At 47.6% G+C, this 17,065-nt stretch overlaps 1 protein-coding gene and 1 long non-coding RNA gene across 11 annotated transcripts; one reads left to right on the top strand and one right to left on the bottom strand.

Annotated features, from left to right (window-relative positions):
* Positions 1-338: 338 nt before the first annotated feature.
* Positions 339-1,323, bottom strand: LOC127313509 (probable glutathione S-transferase GSTU6). The gene is made up of 2 exons (XM_051344003.2): positions 948-1,323; positions 339-840 (listed from the first exon to the last, which is right to left on the bottom strand). The coding sequence occupies exons 1-2, from the start codon at positions 1,269-1,271 to the stop codon at positions 472-474; spliced, it is 693 nt and encodes a 230-aa protein (XP_051199963.1). The 5' UTR covers positions 1,272-1,323; the 3' UTR covers positions 339-471.
* A 7,131-nt stretch (positions 1,324-8,454) lies between these two features.
* On the top strand, positions 8,455-12,030 carry LOC127317969 (uncharacterized). Of its 10 annotated transcripts, none has more exons than XR_007861577.2 (5): positions 8,457-9,427; positions 9,525-9,640; positions 9,987-10,860; positions 11,000-11,071; positions 11,626-12,030. It is a non-coding gene; the product is annotated as an uncharacterized lncRNA (long non-coding RNA). The 10 variants fall into 10 exon arrangements; XR_007861572.2 differs by having other exon boundaries at positions 8,458-9,427; positions 11,690-12,030; XR_007861578.2 differs by having other exon boundaries at positions 8,458-9,427; positions 9,987-10,237; positions 10,779-10,860; positions 11,000-12,030.
* The last annotated feature ends 5,035 nt before the right edge of the window (positions 12,031-17,065 follow it).

The following is a 17,065-nucleotide window of genomic DNA, read 5'->3' on the forward strand; positions in this document are numbered from 1 at the left end:
ATTAAGTACCCTGGCACATTGTTCATCTTGACACTACCCGGCCTACACCGGCTCGGAGAGAAATAACAGGCACAAAAATCTTACCGACGGCAACTTCATCTGTTGAGCGCTTAGGTTGAGTAGGAAAAGTAGTATATCTGCAAGAAAACGGACCAAGGAGATAGCAGCACAAGACTATCATTGTTTCCTTTTGACCCCTGCATAGCCCCATGCAATAATGTAAAATCATCAAAATTAGATGCTACTTTGGTTCGTCCATCCAAAGCAGTCTTCTAAACAATTACAGAAGAAGCGAGATTGAGGACATTTAAACAGGTTGAACCAAAGATGGTTTATGTTTTCAAAGTTAGAGGCTGCAAACTAGTAGTCTCTTTATTGTGTGAACTATACTTCCAGTTCATGATCTACCCATCCAAACTATTCGGACTGAATTTATGTTTTTGAGAGGTATTCGGACTGAACTGAAGCCAGTCACTTTGAAGCAGGCCGATAAACCTGAATCTTCTTAGCATACTCCACCGCGATGTCTGCGTCCGGCAGGACCTCCTTCCCCACATCGCTTTCCCTGAACCGGTCCGCCCAGGCGGCGAGAACCGGAGTCCTGGCGACGTCAATGACCACCACGCCGAACATCTTGCGCATCGCGTCGAGCCAATACAAATTGCATCCGACCGCGAGGTCAAGGTACCCGACGGAGTCGCCGGAGAAGAAAGCCTTCCCGTTTGAGCACTGGGCCAGTGCTGTCTCCAACTGCTCGACCACCGGAAGCGTCTCGCTCATCCTCTTGTCCCTCTCCTCCCCCGTCTCCGCCTTCAGAATGCCGAGCCACGCTGGGAAGAACTGTGAAAATGGACAACGTAGTTAGAAAATTAGCATCGATCGGCTGCTGAAACTTGAAAGCTGAAACATCAAAAGAAGATGAGAGAACTTGGGAATACGTTGCAAACCTTTTCATCGACGTAGGTGGCCCAGAAGCGAGCGAGGGCGCGCTCGTGGGGGTCGGCGGGGAGGATGGAGGGCGTCGAAGCAGCCCAGACTTCGTCGACGTACTGCACGATGAGTAGCGACTCACAGATGGGCTTGCCGTTGTGGATGAGCACTGGCACCTTCTTGTGCACGGGGTTGTTCTTGAGGAGAAGCTCGCCCTTGTTGGACAGGTCCTGCTCGATGTACTCGTAGCTGACACCCTTCAGATGCACTGCCATGCGTACACGAACTACGAATGGGCTCTCCAACATGCCGAGCAGCTTCACATCTCCTTCGCCTGCCATGCTTCTCCCGCTTTTCTATTTTGCTATTGGTACTTCTATTTTGCTCTCATGCTTACAAATTTTTGAGTTCATACTTGATAGCTTTAAGTAGGGGCAGGTAAACTAATGGCTTGAAGGTGTTGTTTTATTACGGACCCCCATGCGCGGTGACGAGGCTGCGCGAGGACCGCGAGGCTTGCTGAAATAACATTTCTGTCTTCAGCTCCTATGCCCTTTGACTTGCAGCTGCAGAGCATCCTAGGGCAAGCTTGTCTCCATTTTCAAGCGTCACCTGTGACGTCAAGTAATGTTGCATCAACTGATCAACATTCACTAGCACCGATGCACTGGCGGGTCTTGGTTGATGGGCGTGATTGGTTGGTCGTGACCCTATTTTCCGCACGTGTTGGATTAAAAATGGCCGTTTGGTAGCTCACATCGTACCGAAATACTGCACCGCATAAAGTTTAAAGCAGCCCAAAAAAATGGCTTAGGAGGCACGCTCGATTTGGTGGTGGTTTTTAGGCACAAGCCCATGCGAGCTCCGCGTGCTGCTGGAGTTCTTTCTCCATCGACTTGCTTTCTCTGGCGACCGGCTCGATTTCTTTTTGTCAACCATGTATGTAGATATAGGTTAGATTTGCCGCCGCATCGATTAAGATTAGGTTATCAATTTTCCTTATTTGGGAAGTCCCAATGTGCATGTATCAATCGTTGCACTCCCCTAATTGGGAAATTACCCAAAATACTTGTGTCGTGGCAAGACCTTGTCATTGCCATTGTGTTGGCAGTGGCATGATCTTGCCACTACCATTGTGTTGGTAGTGGCATGATCTTGTCATTGCCATTGTCTTCACCATGGCATTGTCTTGTCAATGCCATGATCATGCCATTTGCATTGTTTTGGCAGTGCCATTGCCTTGACCATGATCATGGCATTGACTTGATCATGGCATTGTCTTGTAACTGCATTTTATTGCCATTAGTCATTGTGTCTTTCCTGAAAAAGGTTGTGAAGCTGGAGTGCGACATGGTGGGCATGGGCTGGTTTCCTCCAGCAAGCTACCAACACCATATTGCCCTCAACCGGTGGATGCAAGCTCTGATGCTGGTGGTGCCAGGCAGGGTCGAGAGGCTATGGCGGTGCCACCCCGCACCCAAGGTCGCCAACCTAAGTTGGGGCTCATCCCTTGGGCGTTGATTCCGCGACGTTTCTACGTCCAACTCTCTGCGGAGGACCTGCACATGCTCCTCGTGTGGCCGGTGTTCCAACAAGGGCTGCGGGACTGGATTGAGATCCCGCGTGTGGGATTGTCTACCTGCCACTTCTGCGGTGAGTGGGTGCAGGTGACCTACCATATGGTGGCCATGTGGTCTTCGGGAGGAACTGGCCAGAGCTATCCTTCAAGTACGATCGCGAGTACAACAATGTCATGGAGTTCAAGATCCAGGCGTTCTTCATCAAGATGAAGATCTACAAGAACAACAGCTCCACCACCAGACTATACACCTGCCCTAACCACAACTAGGAGGCGGCTGACCAAGTTATCTATTTATGTAAGTGATGTCTATACGTAGTTGTAGTTGTAGTGCTAGTAAGTATGGTGAACTGATGATGATAAGACTGTGATACTTGCTTTTGATAAAGGGTGTTTAGGTGACTTCTATGCCCCTAGAACATTCTTGCTTTCAATTGGGGTGTTCGTTTTTTTCGATAAAGGGCGCTTCATTACTCAAAAGTTTTAAGTATTACACATAGCCTCTGCAGAACTAAGATGCACACAGCCGTTCGAGTATCAAGTAAAACCAAATATGAATTCGTAAAAGAAACAAAGAAAGCCAACTAGTCTAAGCTTCATTGGCTGCAATCTGTCGATTATGCGGCCACCCATGTTGGGAAATAAACTTCTTGACCGTATTCTCTAACCGTGTAGAAACCTCCTTAAAGAGGTTGAGATCCTTCAGTGGCGATCATGAATGGAGCAAAGCCGGGTGTTCATGTAAACACTATGCTAATCAAACTGTTGTGATGTGTGCTAATGTTGTTCTGATATGTTTCGTAACGTCTAGTTAGGTGGTAAGATCACCATATCAAGAGCTAGGTAACCACACCGTTTGTTTGCACATAACCAAACAGCCAATACTTCCCTTGTCAGCCGTAGAATCGGTGATTGTTGGCAACTAAACTTTGGGCCGAATCTGCACCGAGAAACATTGTCAGCAACCAAATGTAGTGCACAAACTGGCTCAAGCTCCATTTTTCTCATGCAACATCAAGCGAGCCAAAAGTAGAAACATGAAAAATTCAATGCGAGCAACCAATCACGCCAGATGTATTTTGCACAACAACAGACAGCTAGGCCCTGGCCTTCTTAAATGCCGAGGCATGTCCGTAGTCGTCGCGGTGGTGCTAGCACGGTATAAAAAAGGTGCCAAGAAAACTGCGTCGAGAAGACTGCAGACCCGGCAACTACTTTCACACGATACGCCTCAATACGCCGCAACATCGTGATGAAAACGCCTCGGTGTTAATAGATGGTGCAAATATTTATGTCTCGATACAACACAACTAGACGACAGGCTTGTCTCCAATTTCAACTAGAATTTCGGTGTTAACTACACGACTTAAACCAGCGATTCAAACGGTTCGATTCTGTCTATTTTAGTCATACCGCGGATGAATTTAGGTCACGGTCCAACCTATCAGGTCAGTGCGTCCAAAAAAATAACTCATTCGGTTCGCGAGGGCCCCTTGGCCGAAGACAAAAAACAATTAGATTATAATGAAAATTTAAAGCGCGTGAAATCTTGAAAGATTTCATTCATTTCAAAGCTGATTTACATAGGAAATAAAAAATAAAAAAATAAACCCTAACTACTTCTGTCGCGCTCCCAACGCTGAAGATAACGGAGCCGCTGCCTAATCCTCTTCCTTGTTGTTGGTGAGGTCGGCGAACATGGAGGTGTCCACGGCCCCTGCTGCGCCCACATGGGGTACTCCAGCGGCATGTACTGCGGCGGCATTTATTGCGGAGGAGGCGGCACCATTTTCCCTTCCCACGTGGCCTACTGTGGAGCGTGTGGTGGTAGTGGTGGAGGCAGTGGTAGTGATGTGGTGTGCTCCGCCACCATGTCCGTTAGCCGGATGAATCATCCAGCCCCTCCCACGACCACTGGCCTCCTCCGCTGACGAGGGAATACCTCGGCAATGCCTACGTATTGTAGACTTGGGTTTCGGGAGAGAGCGACGATGGAGATTCCGGGAGCGAGATTGGGTACACGATTTACCCAGCTTCGGGTCCCCTCGGTGGAGGATCCCTACGTGCTGCTAGCAATCCAGTATATGAGCATAATATGTTTACATGGTGTCGCCATAGGCGGAGCTATGTTGTCTATCTCTATGTCTATCTGTTGTCCCCCTTATTTCGGGTGCCCTGGCTAGCTTTATATATGCAACCAGCCTAAGGTTTTACAAGAGTCCTAGTCGACTACTTCTTCGGGTTGCCTTGTTGGGCCTTCTCCATATTGGGTCTTCTCCATATTGGGCCGAGCCAGGTATACTAATAATAGGTACCCGAAGGGTATGCCCATGTCAGTAGCCCCCGAGTTTATAGGGAAGTTGAAGACTTGCGTAGAAACTCCAAGCATAACCATCTTCGATGTCGAAGAAATACAAGGCGAGGTCCATGTAGAAGATCATGTATAGCGTAGATGATGTCGACGATTCTTGAAATTATCGGATGCGCGACAGCGCTCCCGATGGGAGTAGCCCCCGAGTCTATGGACAAGTGCTTTCACTTGGGCATAGACTCAAGTTGTACTACTCGATGAAGAACTTAACTATATTTCCGGAGAACTTGATGAAATCCATGTGCTCCCGATGGGAGTAGGCTCCACTCGAGTCGCAGACTCGAGTTGAGTCTACAAACCTTGATTGTTGTAGATGTTGTCGAAGTTATTTTCTATCGGACGCGCGACCAGCGCTCCCGATGGGAGTAGCCCCCGAGGCTACAGCCAAGGACTTGTGCTTGGTTGTAGGCTCAACGCTTTATGCCGCTATATTGTCATTCTTTCTTGAGCTTTTCACATTTATCGGGTGCGCGGCCAGCGCTCCCGATGGGAGTAGCCCCCGAGGCTACAGCCAAGTGTTTGCACTTGGGTGTAGGCTCAACTTGCTTTTAATCGACTCCACAATTTTTCTCTTTTTTGTATCTTATCGAGAGGGTAAACAATGCTCTCGATAAGAGTAGCCCCCGAGCCTATGAACAGGTGCTTGCACCTGGCATAGGCTCAAGTTGTACTACTCAATAAAGAACTTGGCGCAGCCCCTCTTTTTATCGACTCCAAGCCATTGCTATTTTTATTTGACATCCATATCTATATTGTATAGGGATAATGGTAGTTGGGGCTAGTTCATCTGACGGATCAGGTACTAGTTAACTGCTCTAGTGGCAATCCGCAAAAACCTACTTCAAAATCACGTCCCTGGACATGATCTCGGGACCTGGCGTAATTCGTCACGTGCCGCTTAAGGACTTACCATGATCCGAATTCCAGTAATGTTATCGGGTCCACAGCGCGTCCGCCGGGATATTTCTTCACATCTGTTGATGTGGAAAAAAGTAGCAGAGCGCAGTCTTTGGCGATGCCACGCCACACAGGACGGATCCCGGGGTCTTACCTTCGCAGAGTTTTGCGGCATTCAGAGATTATTCGCGACTTTAGCGCTCTGAGAATATATTGTCGAGTGCCTTGTTCGGCTGATGCAATGACCCATTTTGCGGGTTCTTCTATTTTTTTCTCAGGCGTGATGGGACAACCGAATATATTGGGTTCTTCTATATTGTCGGGTACATCACCGATGCTCTAGCTCGGAACAAATGACGAGTCAATGGACCCGAAGATTTGTCTATCCTCTTCTCTTTCCCCCTTTTTTTTTCTTTTTTTTCTTTTTTTTCTTTTTTTTCCTGATGATAATTTCGTCGAGTTCCTCCTTCAGGAAAATATTTCGTCGGGTCCTCCCTAATTCTTCGGGTCCTCCCTAAGGATAATTCTTCGGGTCCTTCCTGAGGACAATTCTTCGGGACCTCCTTGGAGATAATTTTTTTTCGGGTACTCTTTTGATTTTGTCGGGTTCATCCTTGAAGAAGATTTCGTCGGGTACTCTTTTGATTTCGTTGGGTTCCTCCCTGAAGAAGATTTCGTCGGGTGCTCTTTTGATTTCATCGGGTTCTACCTTCAAGAAAATTTCTTCGGGTCCTGTCCTTTCTTGAAGACAATTTCGTCGAGTTCTCTCTTTGAAAACAATTTTGTCGGGTTCTCTTTTATACACTTTGAAATTTGCTTTCTCCTGCACAAATGAACAAACTTTTTCTACCTTTTCCTTGACTCTCTTTTTCGCATGCGGTGTCGTATGCTCGGGTTCGATGATATGTAAAGTGAATATATGCCGCGCAGCCCCCGAGCGTTGGGTGCGGCGAAAGTAAATGATAATCAACTTTGTGTAAAATAAAGGAACACTTAGCTTATTGGGTACGACGGAGTCGACGCGCGATGAAGTCTTCAACTGCATAGAAGAAGTCGAACCGAAGTAGAAATCACCAAATAGAGATAATAGATGCCGCCAAATTGTTGACGAAGAAATAGCCGAGCCCCCGAGCACATGATGTCGAAAGAAGTTTAACGGAATCACGGTGTCATATAAGGTGAAGCCATTTAGGATGAAGCCATTGTTAATAATATAATATGAGTCCATGAAGATGAATCCAAGATGAAGTATTTGAGATGAATCCATATTGAAGATTACGCCATTAAATATAGAGCATATATTGAAGAGGAATCCGCCGATATCATAGAGGATGAATCCATTGAACCGAAGAATCCAGTAATAACCATAGAAGATGAATCCGTTGATATTATAGAGGATGAATCCATTGACCCGAAGAAAATAGTTCCAGTAATAACCATAGAAGATTAATCCATTGTCCCAGAAACGCATCGGGTAATGTTGTATAATAGTGAACCAATAATCACCCGAAGAAAACCAATCCAGCAAGCCAAAGAAAATAAATCCACTACGCCGAAGAAGATAAATCCACTAAGTCGAAGAAAGTACTTCCACTGAGCCGGAGGAAATAATTCCACTGAACCGGAGAAAATAATTCCATTGAGCCGAAGAAAATATATCCAGAGCCGAAGAAAATATATTCACCAAGCACCCGAGTATATTTGTGGTAATGAGGTAATGATAAAGCCCCCAATGTTGAGTGTATTTGCTGTAATATTGTAATGGCAAAGCCCCCGAGTATTTGGGTATGGCGAAAGTAAATAATAATTGACTCTTGAAGGAGGAACACTTAGCTTTTTTATCAGGTGCGGCGGATCCAACGTGAAAACAGGTCGTATAGCGGACGCGATCGATGAAGTTGCGCGGCGTCTGACCGGAAGTAGTTGATGAAGAGGGCGCAGTCGAAATAATTTCGCCACCAAAGATAATCCATGCGGCGGCCGCAGTCGAAATAGTTATGCGGCCGAAAATAGTTGATGAAGAGGACGGGTGAGCACCCGAATATATCGGGTCCGTGATGTCGGGTGCATGCCCGGCGAACCCCCGAGTAAGACGAGTGCGCCATAGCGGGCACGGTCGACCGAGCAGAGCAGTCGAAGCTTTGTTTCAATCTGCAGTTATATTATGACGCAAAAAATTCTACGAGCAAGTAATAGTACGTGCGAAATAATATTTGACCAGATAATTTTGCAAGTAATAATTAATTGGAAGTATAGCACCTGATATTTTTGCTATCGGAAGACGAGTTCACGACGAAATTTGGCGCAAACGAAGTGGAGCAGCGTTTGATCAAAAGAATTCCACGGAGCAGATGGAGCGATGTCGGTTTCTGATCAACCAAGGCTAGGTCACGTGGTTTTCTTCGTGAATCACCTCAGTGATGCGCCCTTGGCTGTAACCTTCTTTGTGTTGGAGATGGAATTATACTTTTGCTCCGATAAAAAAGAGTCATGCTCGGGTTGGCCTCCAAAAATTCCCATTATTACATATATAAAAGCTGACCCCATTTGCTAAAATTTCAGCAGTTTGAGAACTGTAGATGGTAGCTTTTTATCCAATCATGATTTAACACGTCAAGGATTTCTACTGTAGATGGGCTCAGTAAGTAGTAGTACACGGTTACTCCGTTCTCATGCATTCCACTTCGATTAAAATAAGCAGCCCAGTTCCACCGCCAAACGAGGAGCTTCTCTTGGCAGTTTTTCTTCCCTCGCCGCTTTGATTGTAATCCTCCGGATATCTCCCGAACTCTCCCATCTCTTCATGTTGTTTCTATGTAGAGTTCTCCACCAATCCACTGCCTCAGAATCCCACAAACGGAACGCTACATACATGATGTTCCAGTCGAACGGACCCTCGCCGCCGACAAGAAGCCACGGAGCAGGAGCAGGAGGCGGCCGCGGCCGCGGCCTCCCCCAACCCCCTGCAACTTCGGCCGGTCGGATCTGATGACGTCCACCGCGACGTCCTACTTGGTTGCTCGCCTGGGTCACGGAGAAAATTCCGCTGGCCCTCCACATCGGCGGCGGCGACCACGCGCTGCTCGCCTGGGGAATCGGTGGAGGAGCTGCCTTCGCGACGTCGACGGGTCGTGAGCGGCGACGGAGAGGAGCTGAGCATGCGATGGGCGCTTACCTGAGCAAATCCTTAACCGGCAGCAGCAGCAGCATGCTTATCCTCTGTCCTTGGTAAGTCCTCTTTTCTCGGTATCCCACATGGGCAGCGCAGTCACCTCCTGGGTCCTCTCAGACCTCTCTCCATCTAACACAGCCTCCATCCCCTCCCATGCCCCCCTCTCCATTAACATTCTGGAGTGATTTTGTGCTCAGATCTGACATCGTGGTCTGTATTTTTTTGCTCTATTTCTTCAGAGTTTAGGCTGGATGCTTTGCTCATGATTATTTTTGATGTACTGATAAGGCTAGAGCTGGGTAAAGCAAATCGAACTTGCACTCTCCAAGATTACTTTGCCTCTGCCTATTCCTGACCACATGGACTATATTTGATTTTCTTTGTTCAAGGAAATTTGAAATTGGTGGCTGTTGCTTGCCACACACAATTAACTGTTGTTTAATGGATATGGTCTTTTACGAGATAGCATAAATCCATGGTATACTGTATTCCTTAGAATTTCACAAGCACCAAATAATCTTTCTATGGAATGTTTCATTATGATAGTATTTTTATGGTGTATTGCTCTTCTTCAGTTGATAATTTTGGAGATTTGGAAGCTGCTGCGACCATCGACGGAGGCCGAGGAGGAGAACGGGGCGTTCCCGTGCCCTTCCATGGGTGTATCAGTTTCACACGGAGGAATGAGCAGGTAAAATCTCATTTCTTTTCTTTTATATATGTTGAATTGAACCCACAAACCAATACACTTTTTTATCAATCTGTATGCCTATGAGCACTATTCTTTCTCTTTTTTTTTGCATATTGTTCTTAATCTAAGTAGCAGGTTTGTTTGGGAACTGTCCTCCTTTCAGTTTGCGTAAAGTGATGGCGCTTTGTTAGTTCATCACTTTCATTTGCACATGGGCTGCAAAGCTAAAAATTCATTTCACGCCCAGTTCGACCTCTCCGGCCCCTTCCTCCTCTTGCGCTTCTTTGTTTTTAATCTTTGGTATGACATCCATGGTTCTATGCTGAATATTTTCGCTTACATGCAGATTAGAGGAAACCGGACATGCAGGTTTTGCTGGTCAAGGACCTATCGCCTCAGAGATTTCAATGGGAACTCGTTGTGCATGTTGCTTGAATCTGGGAATGCAAAGATAAGCAGACACGGCAAAATGTGTACGAGTTAGACTTCATTGTTGTAGACCATGAGCTATTCTTTCACGATCTTATCCACCAAACCTATCTGTGTACGGTTATTGATTGGTAAATATATCATATCATTCCACGTTGTGCATCCCAGGTGCGTGTAATTTATTTCCACTTTTCACAGTGTTAAGAAACCACTACTATAAATGCTGATCGATTAATGACTCTAGCCATGTGCTTCGCTTTCTGTACAAAATAACAGACATAGTAATGCTTCTGAATCTGTGGTTCCCTTAAATTATTTTACCTTATGATGTTATTAACAAATAATTATAACAAGTAGTAATTCAACAATATAAGTATTTATATATGGGTTCACAAAGTGATGTATTCTTCTAGCTTACACAAATTGTTGCTGCTTGCCTTATGATTCTTATCCACAAGAAGTGTTATCTTTTAACACTTCTACTGCATCTATATGCCTGCAGCTGACTGAAGTCGGAATAATGTTAGCTCATTCATTTATGGCTTAAGAATGGACTTTTGTTAACAACAAACTTTTCTGCTCATTTGTTTTAACTTTTTTTGAGATTTTTTCCTACACATAGTCTTCTCTTTCTATATCCATTTATGCCATATAAGGATCACTTCTTCAATATCTCCTTCCAAATTCATTGACAAGTTGCTCTTTTCAGATTTATTAATCCGTTTTCCTGTACATTGAACTGGTGTCAGCTCTAAGTCCAGGTTCGAATGATTCTAGGCAGACTCCTGCAGGTATGTCCTATTTTGTTGGTCCAGGGCATTAACATATTTTGTTCAAGATTTGATTTAGAAGTTATTCTTCATCACATCAAGACAAATATCACCTTATATTTTGTTTGGTGTGGGCCTTATAGCTTATTTCTTATCGCAGATTGTTGTTAACACACCTGACAGCTGTAATTCAAGAAAGTTGTGTTCAGGGAAATTGATAAAGAACAACAATGTAACTTACTATTTTTTCCCTTCTATACTTTGTGATTTTAAAAACATCTTTATTGTTAGCGATTACCATACGAACAATGGTTATACGATATTATTTTCATATCCTTTTTTATTTAGAAACTATCAGATTGTTCATTCCAATTACTTCAAGTTTATTTCTAGAGCTGCTAGGATTATTTTATGGTTCCTTACTTGCATCCAGACTGGCCATAGATTTTATGCTACCTTCTATGAGCATACTGCAATGATACAGTCTTAATTCTAATATATAGATGTTTCGTCCCAGCTCTTCGGGCTCTTATGCTACACTTTCCAATTGGTGCTGAGACTAATGTTTTGTGAGGTTTTTCGTCCTACTAGGTGTGTGGGTTTTACATTGTCTTGCACGATCCATGCCGTGTTAGTCAAAGTCAAGGCATTGCCGTCTTGAATATGTTGTTTGCCATGTCTACAGTTCTGACAGTTTCAACTATACGAGTCAGTTTTTTTGTTCTTTCTGTCCTCTGCCTTTGAGGACAGAGCATTTGTCCTCATTTCTACTCTATTTTTTCACAGTAAACATTTTCATGAGAGGTCGTTATTAGCAAGCTGAGGTAGGATAAGCTTTTGCCAACCGCAGGTATAAAGATTGAAGAGGTGATAAGGAGGCTGGGAGGGTAACAAGGATGGGCAACGGTGCACCCTATATAGGATGGACCTTCCCAGGCGAACAGGGAGCATAAGCACCTCAAAAGGCAGAACTCATTTTGAGTTTCTCAAAGAGCCGTGAGTCTTGGTCCAAGTGTGGAATTGGACCTGCTCGGAGCAGTGCCTTTTAGTCTGAAGGTTGAGATTCAATTTGCTCGCTATAGGACATAATAATTAGTATTTCTGGTGTTTGGATAATGATGTATATGTGCCTTGCTATTTTAGTTTTGTAATGAGCAGTTCCACAAATTATTGAATTGTTTTTATCTTGCACTTGGTTCTTAGATTTTCTCTTATTTTCACTCAATGGTGTTGTGTCATCTACTGTTTCCTAATTTGACAGATAACAACTTACAAACTCTAGCAAATAATATATACTTCCGTGAACACATAACAATACCAGTTTCCGTAATATTGAAAATTGGAGTACCTGTATAACAAGTACGGTTATCAGTTCAGCTATAACAGCTCTGCTGATACTGTTATTTTTTATAACAACTATATAGCAACGGGGAGCAGCGTTTTGGCACCCGAGCTCATTTGCTCCTGGTATCTGGACCGTGAATCCTAGACTTGGGATGTGTGACCAGTCATTTTCGTTGTCAGCAGATGTGACCGGAAAAGCAGTATACACTGTAAAGTACATGTGAATTTAATGCGGTGGACCCCTATACAGAACGTGGGCTGTCACGGAAGGTTTTGCTGGCCGTTAGTGTGACTTCACGCGTCGCAGCAAACTGATAGTTACAGAAAAAAAAGGAAAACACAACTTTAGCTTGAGGAGGGCCGCAAGACCGCATCGGTGATCTCTACGGGGAGCTGGCCACGCTCGAGCCGGCCATGGCCTCCGTCATTGACATCGAGTCTCCGACTACCATGGGACTGAACCAAGTCTTGCCAGTATACGTCGCCGTGATGACATGAATCAGCCGTGGCCTCAGGCGACGTTGACCTGGTCTTGCGAGCCCGTCGATGTCGCCCTTGCTCTGGTCGTCACCTCCGTGCAACTCCCATTATGCATGTGTTTCTTGGCGGATGGGAGCCGGGCAGCATGTCGCGAGTTTAGCCTCGAGGACGAGCCGACACAACTTCATCATGTGACGTTCGGGTGCGGAGGTATACGACTTCATGTCACTCGCGACGTCGTCCTGTGTCTCCTCCCAGCGAAAACCCAGCCGCACACTCTCCTGCGGGTGCATGAGAACTCCCACGACGGCACGCAACACGCTGGAGGGCAAGCTGCGGCGAACGCTCACCGGCAACCGCACCGCTTCAACCTGTCCAGTTGCCACTGAGACAAGTAGGTAAGGGCATCTCCAACCGGGCGACCCATCCCGCGCCCGCGCGTCCGGATGGGTCGAAACAGACAAAAACCCGGCCCAACGCGGGGACGTACCGCAAAAGCGGACGGCCGCGGCGTCCGGAACGACGCAAACCCGGCCCAAATCTGGGCTAGGTTTGCGTGGCCGCGGATGGCACGCGCCGTCCGCTCGCGTCCGCGCGCTGGTCGCCTCGTCTCCCTTGGGCCCACCCGTCGGTGACCAGGGGAGTCTATTAAATGGGGACTGGAGGGGATCTGGCCCTCCACTCCAGTCCCCACTCCACTCCCGCAGCGAAACCGCCGCCATGGCCCCGAAGCGGGTTTTCGCCGGAGCCAACGACGACGAGGCGAGCAGCAGCCGGCGTCGTCCGCCGGCGCTGCGACCATCGTGCGGAAACCGAGGCGGCCTCCACATCGGAGGCGGAGGAGGAGGCGAAATGGCCGCAACTCCATGCGGCCATTCGCACCTCCGAAATGGAGGAGGCGGCGCGGCGGGAGGTGGAGGACGCGGAGGGCTGGGAGATCTACGCCCAGGCCCTCCAGGCGCGACGGGAGGAGGAGGAGGAGGCGGCGCGGCGGGAGGAGGCCAGGCGCCGCGCCGACGAGCAAGCGGCGCCGCCGCCGGAGGAGAGGTGCCGCCGGCCCCGGAGGAGGCGGCGCCGAGGAGGCCGAGGACCCCCACTCGCCGTGGGAGGAGGCCCCGTGGTCTCCACTGGCCGGAGTCCCCGGCGCGGTCGAGCCACAACGGTGCCTCGCCGCCGGGGACCTCGACGACGTCGCCGACGACGCCCACAGGGGCTAGGCGGCGCACCGGCGGCCACCGCGCCGCCGACCAAACCCTAGAGGGTTTTTTATTTTCTGTTTATATTTTAGTTTAAATTTAAAAGCCCATATAGGGGCTTCTTTTGTTAGTTTTATTTGCCCAAAATAGGGCTATGTACTAAATTTGCCCAAAATAGGGCATATGTTTAATCAAATATCGTTTAAATTTGCCATTTTCATTTTGTTTTCGTGTTTCTCCAATTTGCGATGCGTCCGCGCGTTGGGCGCAGCGCGCGACCCAAACGGACACGCGGACGCGGGGCGCTGTCCGCGTGTCCGGGCGGCGACCCAAACAGCCCAAAACGGACGGCCCAGCGCGTCCGTTTGGGTCGCCCGGTTGAAGATGCCCTAACATCGCCAAGTCAATCTCCGCTGAATTTGGGCAGGATGCGTAGAAATAATTGTGTGGGCAATGGAGACGGATATGATGCATCATGCATCGGTACAGGAAAGATTCCTCCCTTGTACCATCATGTACTATTGCCCAACAACGACGCTCCGCATTGAATATGTCTGACTAAATGGACCCCTGCTCTCTTCAAAACAAAAGATACAAAAGGTTGTACATGGCAGAATACACTGACAAGTCAGAATATGGCTGTACGTGATTGGCCTAGAAAACAGGAGCATCTAGACCCGAGAGTCGAAACGAATTTCCGGTTGAATAGGAGACACAATTTTTAAAAAAATCAGGAGACACAATTTTTTTATTGAGTTCAACCTTTGAGTGTATACAACAGCGCATTTAGCGTTGTCTCCACTTTGCCTCCTAGAACCAAACATAAGAACTGGTTGACATAACCAAAGACAAAACTCTGAAAATAAACACGAGATTTTCCAATGCATACAACACATTTGTTTGAGACAATGATACAACTGATTTCCTAACAACAGTTTGGTGTGGATGATGATAAAGACATCCTTGGGCTAGATGATCAGCTTGCGCCTCCAACTTGCTGTTAGTGGCGGAGGAAGATGCAACTTATCTACAAATATACCCTTTTCATATCAGGCCATGTCTTCATTCCACTTGCTTGCATTGCAGGTAGTCCACGGGCGCGGCGTGCCGCCGCGCTCAACTTCCTAGTATCATGAATATGCCCAGCCGATTGGTTCCGTGTCTACGTAGTAGCCAACAAGATTAATGCGTTTTTTTTTTCTTCTTCCTTTTTTTCCTTTCTTACTTCCTTTTGCTGGTCCTTGCCAAAGAATCCCCGCGAGTAGCTACTGCGAGCGAGACTGCCGACGTAATTTTGTTGTCGCAGATCGGATACAACGGCGCCACTTTTCGACGTAGATCAGATGCATTACTGTCGCTTTGTTGAGGTCGATCGGCATACGCGTTGTTGATGATGAACTCGACGGATCCCGCCCGGATAACGAAATCCAGTCGCCGCGATCCCTACGGACGGCGCCAATTGACGAGGGAATACCTCGGCAATGCCTACGTATTGTAGACTTGGGTTTCGGGAGAGAGCGACGATGGAGATTCCGGGAGCGAGATTGGATACACGATTTTGTTATCACCAGGATTTGACCGAGTCAGAGGTGGGCCGCGATCAAGATAGATTTGAAGAATATACATGGAAGAAATACGTGAATCGGTCTTTATATGCTAAGTTTGGGCTAGTTTGCCTTTGTAGCTGTAACATATTAGGATACATGTCGATCAGTTAGAGTTGGCCCCGTGCACGGTTAGGTGCACGCCTGAATTAGAAAGTCCCCTGGACTATAAATATGTATCTAGGGTTTATGGAATAAACAACCAACGTTCAACCAACCAAATCAATCTCGGCGCATCGCCAACTCCTTCGTCTCGAGGGTTTCTACCGGTAAGCAACATGCTGCCTAGATCGCATCTTGCGATCTAGGCAGCACAAGCTCCACGTTGTTCATGTGTTGCTCGTACTGAAGCCTTTTTGATGGCGAGCAACGTAGTTATCATAGATGTGTTAGGGTTAGCATAGTTCTTCGCGTAACATGCTATCGTAGTGCAACCCTTGCATATCTAGCCGCCCTCACACCTATCTCAGGTGTGGGGGCGGCACCCCGCTTGATCTTAATTTAGTAGATCCGATCTGTTACGGTTGCTCCTTGTTCTACAAGGATTAGTTTAATATCTGCAATAGTTAGGCCTTACAAAGGGTTGGAGGATCCAGCGGCACGTAGGGTGTCGTTCGCTAGTCCTAGACAGGATGTTCCGGGGATCAACCTCATGTTGGTTTTTAGGCCCTATCTAGGATCAGCTTACGATCACCGTGCGTGGCCGCGAGGCCCAATCGTGAGTAGGATGATCCGATTATGCGGTGAAAACCCTAAATCGTCGTAGATCTCATTAGCTTTATCTTGATCAAGCAGGACCACCATATATTCGTGCACCTCGTACGAATCATGGGTGGATCGGCTCCTTGAGCCGATTCACGGAGATAACACGAGAGCCGATCGAGGCTCGTATTTAATGTTTACGTGTATGCCATGCAGGAAACTAAGCGAGGCATCTCCATCACCTTCCTGACCAGGTATAGGTCAGGTGGCACGCCCTTGCATCAGCATCGGACGTGTGTACCAGAAGGCTTTGCGGGCCGTCGCTCGGAGGGACCTCGGCCAGCCGCAGCCCTAGGTTGTTCCCGGCTCTACGGTGTTGCCCGTCGCTACCCGCCGGTGGGTTTTGGCAGCAACACATTCTGGCACGCCCGGTGGGACAAGCTTCGTCATCAACCACATCGCCATCTACATCTGAGATGGCGGACGGCACTCCAGTCACGTACGAGGATCTGACCGACGAGCTCAAGAAGAAGTATGACGAGATCAAAGTCATCCTCGAAGCCGACCTCATCGGCTCTTTCCACAGAACCCGTTCACATGGCATCAGGTGGAAGGGGTTCTCGCCTAATGGTGCGCTAGATGGGATAGACCTCTCTGCCCCGTCGGAAGAACGCACCAGGTCCCTGCGGCAGGAGATCAAGTACTTGGTGGCTCACACGCTACACCGCCACTCTGAGAACCTGGTAAACACGTTGGAGCGTGTCGCTCTTCGCGTGATCCAGGAGATCATGAGGCACCAGTACTCGCCGTCAGGACCAGCTCTCGGGACGCATCAGGGAGAGATGCCACTCCAGTCCCGTCCACCGCTGCCATTTGCATGGTCAGCACCAGAAGTGCCGA

Source organism: Lolium perenne, chromosome 7 (assembly GCF_019359855.2).
Source record: "Lolium perenne isolate Kyuss_39 chromosome 7, Kyuss_2.0, whole genome shotgun sequence".
Classification (NCBI taxonomy): domain Eukaryota; kingdom Viridiplantae; phylum Streptophyta; class Magnoliopsida; order Poales; family Poaceae; genus Lolium; species Lolium perenne.

Bases quoted from the DNA above. Each gene is read 5' to 3' on its own strand.
- LOC127313509 (XM_051344003.2), bottom strand. From the start codon at position 1,271: ATGGCAGGCGAAGGAGATGTGAAGCTGCTCGGCATGTTGGAGAGCCCA. The intron at 841-947 runs GTTTGCAACGTA...CCATTTTCACAG, and splicing joins CCACCTACGTCGATGAAAAG to TTCTTCCCAGCGTGGCTCGG.